The sequence below is a fragment of the Spermophilus citellus genome (genome assembly GCF_964194105.1).
Source record: "Spermophilus citellus genome assembly, chromosome: 3".
NCBI lineage: Eukaryota > Metazoa > Chordata > Mammalia > Rodentia > Sciuridae > Spermophilus > Spermophilus citellus.
The window spans coordinates 111,010,916-111,019,091 of NC_138184.1; the positions used below are offsets into that span (position 1 = coordinate 111,010,916).

At 56.0% G+C, this 8,176-nt stretch overlaps 1 protein-coding gene across 8 annotated transcripts; it reads left to right on the top strand.

Moving 5' to 3' along the window:
- The first annotated feature begins 728 nt into the window (after window positions 1-728).
- On the top strand, window positions 729-5,639 carry CASTOR1 (cytosolic arginine sensor for mTORC1 subunit 1). 8 transcript variants are annotated; one of them, XM_081288064.1, is made up of 9 exons: window positions 744-1,251; window positions 1,871-1,941; window positions 3,114-3,301; window positions 3,389-3,526; window positions 3,698-3,890; window positions 4,273-4,405; window positions 4,551-4,633; window positions 4,727-4,821; window positions 4,975-5,571. In XM_081288064.1, the coding sequence occupies exons 1-9, from the start codon at window positions 1,139-1,141 to the stop codon at window positions 5,041-5,043; spliced, it is 1,083 nt and encodes a 360-aa protein (XP_081144190.1). In that variant the 5' UTR covers window positions 744-1,138; the 3' UTR covers window positions 5,044-5,571. The 8 variants fall into 8 exon arrangements, 7 of the variants coding, with proteins under 7 accessions (XP_081144189.1, XP_081144190.1, XP_081144193.1 ...); XM_081288066.1 differs by having other exon boundaries at window positions 836-1,251; window positions 3,389-3,521; window positions 3,767-3,890; window positions 4,273-4,386; window positions 4,975-5,556; XM_081288063.1 differs by having other exon boundaries at window positions 729-1,251; window positions 4,727-5,638.
- The last annotated feature ends 2,537 nt before the right edge of the window (window positions 5,640-8,176 follow it).

The window sequence follows — 8,176 nt, forward strand, 5'->3', positions numbered from 1 at the left end:
GAGCTTGCTGATGCCTGCTCAGCCTTGAGGTCGTCTTAGACCTTGCAGAGGTCTGATAAGAATCTGGGGTGCCAGCCAGTTCTGGGGGCGTCCTTGGGCCTGAAGCAAATTAAGATGTGCTTAGGCCAACTGGGTTCTGCTAATGCCTACAGGCTCCGGGAAGGCCTCTGCAGAGCTCAAAGCCCAGGCCTAAGGTCTAAGTATCCTGTGAGCCTTAATTGCATGGGTCTGTCCCTGCAGAGCCCTGGTCATCCCTAGCCCAGGCACTTCTGAGTATCATTTTTGTTGAGGGACCTCAAACTGGGGCATCTTCAGTGCTCTACCCGACTGGCAGAGGTGGCTAGGTTTCGCCTTACCTCTGAGCTCCTGGTGGGGAGTCTTCTCTGGAACTGGGTGAGAAAAATGGGGCCACCAAGGCCTGGTGGCCCACTTGCAAAGTGGAGAGGGGATATTATCAATACAAATCCTAGGCAGCCATTGCTTTGGGAACGGGGGACGTTTGTCACCACAACTTCAGTCAGCTTTGGAGGTTTTGCCTCACACGAAGCCAGAAAGAGGAAGGACAGAAATGCCTCACACCATCACACTCTTGGGAGTTAATTACATCACGTTCCGGGAATTTGGGGGCAGCATTCTACTCCCAGTCAAGCTCCGGTTTGTCTCAAGGCCCCTCCTAGTCTTAAAGCCCTCAACCACAATGCCCACATGTGTGCCCCAGAGAACAGAATCAAACCCGTGCCTCCTAAACAGCCGCCAGCTGGCGGAAAGGGCGGAGCCCAGGGGCGGGGGCGCGGTCAAGGCGGGGCCCAGGGAACGCAGCGGGTGGAATCAAGCGGTGATTCGGGAGCTAGGGCTAGAGGGGTGGAGCCATCCGGGATGGGGCTCGGAGAGCTGGAAGAAGCTGGGTGAAGTACTGGTGTGGAAGGCGTGGCCACCTTGCTTAGGCCGCGCATCTTGAAGGGCGTGACCATCAAGTAGGTGGGCGCCCAGCTGAGTGCCCTGTTGGGCGGGTCTGTAGTGTTGTGAGCGGCGTGTATAGTCCCGCACAGCGGCTCCTTTAAGTCCGGGGCACCACCCCTGCCGCCCCGCCTCCGGCCTCGGTTTAGCTGGCGGCGGGGCTGGGGCCGCTCGAGCCGAGATGGAGCTGCACATCCTAGAGCACCGGGTGCGGGTGCTGAGCCTCGCCCGCCAGGGTCTCTGGCTCTACACCCACCCTCTCATCAAGCTGCTCTTCCTGCCCCGCCGTAGCCGGTGCGCTCCCGGGTTCGGGGGCGCCGGGGGGGGGGGCTCTTCACTGTCTCTCCCGGCCAGGGTTGGAGGATTAGGATCGTCGCGAGGCGGGCGGGAGCGGGAAGGCAGGCGCTCCCCCTCCGGCCGCCATCCGGCCTGGGCCTACCCTCCCGGGGACCGCCGCCTATCCGGTCCCGGAGGCTGCATCCCAGGGCCAGTCAAGGCGCAAACAGCCTGGAGTGGGCAATGCTTAACTCCGAATGGTGTGAAGTGGGGGCATTCCTACCTGGCCACTACGGAGAGCTCCTTCCCGACGCCTCCCATCAGGTCAGAGGGGCCGGCCTGGGGGCCCAAGGTCCGATGCCCCTGGTGTTGTCTCGGGTGTGAGCCTCTCCTCCCTGGAGTAATGGAGGGGCGGGAGGCTACGGGGAGGGAGTTTTGGAGGTGGACAACAGCTCTTGCCTGGGGAAATGGGGCCCACACCCCTTTGCCCAGGGGAAATTGAGCCTGCGGATGGGGGCCGGGCAGGAAGGCGCCTGGCAGGGGGTCCTTTGGGACGAATTGAGCTCAGTCCACCCCCACCGCCCCCTCCCCGGGAGTGCTCCACTCCAGGCTGAAGATCCTCCCTACTCCCGACCAGGTGTAAATTCTTCAGCCTGACGGAGACCCCCGAGGATTACACGCTCATGGTGGACGAGGAGGGCTTTAAAGGTGGGGTCTAGTCTCATGCTTCCCTCTATGCAGGATTCCTAACGGATGCTGGGATCCAGATCCCAAGAACTTGGGCCTTGAAAGGCAGATGGATCTGGGTTCGAATTCTACTCCACCACTCACTGGCTCTCTTGATGAAATCACTTTCCCTGAGATATTTCCTCTTTTGTAAAATGGGTATAGTTAGGTAGTGATCTAGCAGGGTCCCAGGAGGGTATCATAAAAGTGAAACTGTCAGGGAGGGGTCACTTAATAGCCTTAGGCCAGTAAGGAGGGGGGCAGGTATTTTAGCTACAGGTCCGGACTTGAATGTGTGGGGTGGGGGAAGGAGGTTCCTGCTGCTGTTTTAACCCCTGGGCATTGTTTTCTGTTGGACTTTTATCCCGAGTACACGTCAGCTCCTCCCCTGCTGGTCTAGGAACTCCCGGAGTCTGAGGGTTGAGAAAGGAATGCAGGAGCAGGCAGCCAGGGCAGGGTCCTGTGGGCCTCCTGGCTGTGCCTCTGGGAACAGCAGCCAACCGGGGCCCTGGCCCTTGTTCAGAACTGGCCGCCAGCCTGGTCCTTCCTTGGGCCCTGGAGCTGCTGTCTCTTCCCACTTCTGCAAGAGTTACATCCTTACAGGCCGGGATCAGACTAACCAACTGAAGGCTGTCCTATCTCCTTGCTGCTCCACTTCAGGCCTTGGGTTCCGAGTTGCTACTTAATTTCAGGGAAGTCTGGATCTGCAAACGAGGAAAAGCCCTTCCACCCACAGGCTAACCCAATCTGCTTGCGCCCCCCAGTGGTGCTTTGTGATATAAAGCTTCTGTTAATGCTCAAAACATTACTTTCATCCCATTTTACAGATAAGGAAACAGATCATTTGCCCCATAACAAGTAATTAGCAGAGCTGGGATTTGAAACCAGTTAGTTGAGTCTGGAGTTCAGATATTTAATGGGAAGGTTCAACACCCCCCCCCCCACCTTCGCCAACACACACACACAGTACCCAAAGCACTTCTCAGTCTGCATATCTATGGGTATTACTCTGCAGCACTAGGGAGAGACAGCTCTCATCTCCAGAACTGCCTATATATTGCTGACCCTCCAAGGCACAGACAGGGAAACTAAGTCTCAGAAAGGGGTAGGGCTAGCCCTGAAGGCCCTTACTAGGCATTTGCCTCCTACTACAGAGCTGCCCCCATCGGAATTTCTGCAAGTGGCTGAAGCCACCTGGCTGGTGATGAATGTGTCGTCGCACAGTGGTGCAGCAGTGCAGGCTGCTGGGGTCACTAAAATTGCTCGCTCAGTCATCACGCCACTGGCCGAGCACCATGTATCTGTGCTGATGCTATCCACTTACCAGACAGACTTCATCCTGGTAAGTTTCCCATAGGTACAGGCACAAGGCAGCATGGGCATGGGTGCCTGGGGGACCCATGTGATGTGCCATATGCCTATGGCCCAGGTGCGGGAGCAGGACCTGTCTGTGGTGATCCACACTCTGGCCCAGGAGTTCGACATTTACCGTGAAGTGGGTGGGGAGCCTGTACCTGTTGCCAGGGATGATTCCAGCAACGGCTTTCCTCGTGCCCAGCATGGTGAGGTCTGCCTCTTGACACCTAAACTTTCCAGTGGGGCTCTTCCCTTATGCTGGTGGGTCTGGGGGCATGGGAAAACTAGCAGACACTAACTGCCTCTTGAGCTGGGAGGAGGAGTGGGAGGTCCCAGGCTGGTTCCTGGAGTTTGAGGTAAGCCGGCCTGGGGTTATTCCAAGACTGACCACCAGGGGTCGCCCCCAGCCCGTGAATGCCTTTTCATCTGGCGCCCTGTCCACCTCAAGCAGGGCCCAGCCCCACAGTGCATCCCATTCAGAGTCCACAGAACCGCTTCTGTGTTCTCACACTGGACCCTGAGACACTGCCAGCCATCGCCACCACCCTCATTGATGTCCTCTTCTACTCTCACAGGTGGGTTGTGTGTACATTTGGTCTTTGTCCTCACACCACTGTTTCCTTCACTCTGACTCACCTTTGTCCTATCTGCTTCGTCTGCACCCTGTTCCCTTTGCTGTGTCTCAGGGTTCCTGGCAGCCCATGGTTTCTGCATGCCCTTCACTGATATTCAGGGAAGGTCTTAACCTCAAAGTTAGAGCCTTCTCCTGTGGTCAGCAGAGCCACTCCCATCATTCCCTGGTCAGATCCTCTACCTCTGGGGTCTTTCATCTTCAGCATGGACAAGGCTTATTGTCCTACCCCATCCCCACCAGCACCTCCCAGTAGAGATTGACTGTAAGTAGATAGAGTGGGCTGGGTGTTTGGCAGAAACCCTGACCCTGCTGTCCCTCCCTAGTGCCCCCAAGGAAGTGGCCCCGGGCAGTCCTGAGCCCAGCTCCATCCAATTCTTCGCCTTCTCCCTCATTGAGGGCTACATCTCTATCGTCATGGATGCTGAGACACAAAAAAAGTATGATTCCTGATTCTAGGTGGGCAACAGACCCTATGCTAGCCTGGGGAGGGAGAAGGCAGGGCACCAGACTTTTGAGGTCTGCATGCACACCTGCCCTAGGGACTCACAGTGGGATAGGGACAGATGGGGGTGCCCTGCCTATCACCCACATGCCTCCCCAGATTCCCCAGTGACCTCCTGCTGACCAGTTCCTCAGGCGAGCTGTGGAGGATGGTGCGCATTGGTGGACAGCCCCTAGGCTTCGGTGAGGCCACTCCCTGTGTTGGGGGGTAGGGAAGGCCTATGGTGTAACCACAGTGGCCAGTGTAAGCCTTGTGTGTCCCTCCTTATCCCTTAGATGAATGTGGGATTGTGGCCCAGATTGCGGGTCCCCTGGCTGCTGCTGACATCTCTGCATACTACATCAGCACTTTCAATTTTGACCATGCCCTGGTGAGTACCATGAGTTGGGGCAGGGGATCCTGGAGGGAAACTGAGGCCCAGAATGGAGGGGCCATAAGGTAATCCCAGCTGGGCCAGGCAGGACATCTGGGCATTCCTGATTGGATTCAGTCCTGGCCCTCCTTCCTGATCATTTGTCCCCAGGTGCCTGAGGATGGTATCAACAGTGTCATCGCAGTCCTCCAGCGAAGGCCAGAGAGCCTGGCCTCCTAAGGCCTGTAGGGATCAGTGCAGAATCCCAGATCTTCTGGGTTTCCAGAGACTTCTCTAAGCTATTTCCTCAAGCTCTGGGATGATTTCCCCTGTTCCTGGCGGGGGAACCCTCATTCCACTCTCTGTATGTAAGCTGTGTGCTGGCACCAGCTCTCGTGGACACGTGTACACGCACAGGTGGAATGGGCAGGTGCTAGCCCGACCGTGTGTCTACCCATGCGGGGAACATGGTGCTCTGGGGCTTAAGCCCCCAACCCATCATTCCCTGTAGTGGCCTCGGCATTTGCACAGTCCCTGCCTGAGGCCTGAGCCATCCCTCTCACCTCCCCTGAGGGCCAGCTGCCCCTACTGGGCAGGGTCCCATGTCTGGCTGGATTGCCTCCAGTCAGGTAAAATCTTGACAGTGCCTCCCCCCTCCTGGGGCTTCCAAGAAAAGTGTTTTTACTTCCGTTTCACTCTTTCTCTCTTTTTAAAAAAATCATCTGTTAATAAAAGACTTTATATTGACTAGACTGGGCTGTGGTCCATGGGGCTTATCTAGGGCTTACTCTCAGCCAGGGCAGTCCCCAGGCCTTGTTCTCTCCCTGTGTAGCTGTTGAGAACTGGGCTCACCTCACCTCGCTTGCTGCTCATGATAGTTCCCTGAGCAGAACGTGAAACATCACCATGTTCCAGATGAGGAACCGAAGCTTTGAGAAGTTCACAAGTGATAGGACTCAGCGAAGGTCACATGACTCCCACCCAAGGCTGTCTGCCTTGGAAGTCTGGGCTCTTTTTTCATTCCTTGCTGCTTCTGTTCCCACAGAGTTCCTGGCCTCATGTCCATCAGGGGGGTCTGAATGTGGGCAGAGACTTCTGGATCCTTCTGTCTGGGCATCCCCCAAACCATCTGGGTACAAGTGGGCTGGTATGAAACCCATAGAGGAGGGCCCCAAAGCCCCTTTTTTCCAGATTGTGGCTTGCTTGCTTTTGGGCCTCACCTGAGTTCTGATGGTCCCTCTTGTTGGTGGAGAGGTCAGTTAGTTCTCGCCACCAGGGCTTTTTTAGAGCAGTGGAGGCAGGGTCCCTGCATGCTGGGAGGTCCCTGCTGAGGCTGGGAGTACGGAACAGGTGAGCCCACCTAGAGCCTGCTCGGTCATCAAGGGCTGCACGCCTGGGCACATCTGGGCCTGGATTTCCTGCCTTAGGGCCCGCCTTCCCACTCTGCAAGGCCAGGACTCTGCTGTAGTCCACTTGAGCCCCCCCCAGATGCACCCAAGAGGTTATCAGGTGCCTTCAGCCTAGACCCGCCCATGTTAGGAAGGGAAGAAGGGTGTGACTTCTCTGTATTTGGAGGTCGTGGTGGCTCCCCAGAAAAGCCAGAACAGGGACAAGTCCTCTGGCAGTATGCCCGTCCTCCCTCTGGGAACCCCAAGGCTCGGGACTCAGGGTGCAGATCAGGCTAGCCGAGAGCACAGTCCCGGCCCGGTGAGTGAGTGGTGGGGACCTGGCCAGCCCCTTCCCTAAGCCTCAGTTTTTCATCCTCTGCCTCCCAATGCATGGAAATGTGGGGAGCAGCTCCTTCAGGAAACCTGGGAAGGGAGGATTTCTTTTCTTTCTTTCTTTTTTTTTTTAAAGTTTCTCTGTGGTAGGGGTAGGATGGTGAAGTCTTGCTTCTTTCCTCTGGAGAGCTGGTGTAGACATTGGCTTGGGAGTTGTCCTGGACCGGAGGCAGAGCCTTCAGAATCAAGATTCTTGGGGCTACTTGTGTGCCTTCAGAGTTCCTGGCCTAAAGTCCAGTGTCGGGGTCTGACCATCTGTCTATCTGCCTGTGAGTCACTGTCTGGTTGGGTGTTTCTCACTGTGGCTCTCTAAGGACATCAAGGTCTTGACAAGTCCCTTTAACTAGGTCCCAACATGGCCTTAACTAGTTTGGGGGACTGACCTGGGTAAGGGCTACTGGCAAGGCCCAGGAGGCTGGTCTGACATGGACCCAGGCCTAGTTGTCAGCATATCCACCTGTGTCTCTGCTACATATCTGAGTGTGTCCATGAGGAGGGTTTTTAGTTCTGAGGGTAATAGAGTCCTTGGGGGGTCACAGGGCTGGACCTCAGCCTCTAGCAAGTCACAGATAGAGATCTGCTCTGGGAATGTTAAGGAGATTCTGACCCATCTGGGGTCAGGCACAAGGTTCCCCAGGAACAGGGGAGTGCCTTTCAGGGAGGTGACCCTGGACCTCACACCAGGCTGAGCCTTGAGTTCTCCAATATTGAGGCGAGGGATCATGCAGCCACCTCCCTATCTCACCCCGGCCCCCAGGGTGTCCTGTGGCAAAGGAAGCTAGTGTGGTCAGCCTGGGCCTGGGATTGGGCTCAGCTTGGATCATTCATAACCAAAATTGGGGATACTTGCTGGGTCACAGCCCACATCCTTGACTTCCCAGCCCTGTGAACCCCCGTCTACCTGTCCACATCACTGACAGTGAAACTTAGTGCTCATGACCTGCCCACTGTCCCTCAGGTAATAGGAAGTTGTTCTCAGGCTTCTGGTGGCCATCCCAGGGTCCAGCTTTTGCTGGGAGGATGTGGGCCTGGGCGGGGGAGGACGTAGATGAGGAAACCTCAGGCGGGGAGAGGCAGTGGCCCATTTCTACCCTTTCTGATCTTCCTGCCCATACAGAGGAAGTGACCTCTCAAGCCTTCCTCAAAGATACGGGAGAGGAAATTTGGGGTTTAAAGACCTCATCTCCATCCCTGCCAAGAAGAGCAACCTGGTCTTGTGCAGGCCAAGTTAGTCCACACATGGCTTCTTGGTCCTCTGTAGAGATGGAATAAGAAACTTTGATGTCCTTCTTGCCCCTTGGGAAGGGCCTGAGCTGGAGGTAGATGGAAGGGGCCAGAGGGGAGGTGGTGAGGGTCTGCAGCTGGTTGACTGTATGGGGATGAGGAGGACTCCTCTGTCATTTACCTGTGTATGTATAGGGGAGGTGCACTATTAATTTATGTATATATTCAATGTAGGTTTTCGTCATCTCCATTTTACACAGGTGGAAATGAAGCACAGAGAGGTAAAGTGACTTTCCCCAAATCACAGCTGGTCATGGCAGAACCAAAATTCCAAAAGAAGGTTAAATGTGCCCACAGGAGCCTGGGGA

Bases quoted from the DNA above. Each gene is read 5' to 3' on its own strand.
- CASTOR1 (XM_081288063.1), top strand. From the start codon at position 1,139: ATGGAGCTGCACATCCTAGAGCACCGGGTGCGGGTGCTGAGCCTCGCC. The intron at 4,406-4,550 runs GTGGGCAACAGA...ATGCCTCCCCAG, and splicing joins AGTATGATTCCTGATTCTAG to ATTCCCCAGTGACCTCCTGC. The intron at 4,634-4,726 runs GTGAGGCCACTC...CTTATCCCTTAG, and splicing joins TGGACAGCCCCTAGGCTTCG to ATGAATGTGGGATTGTGGCC.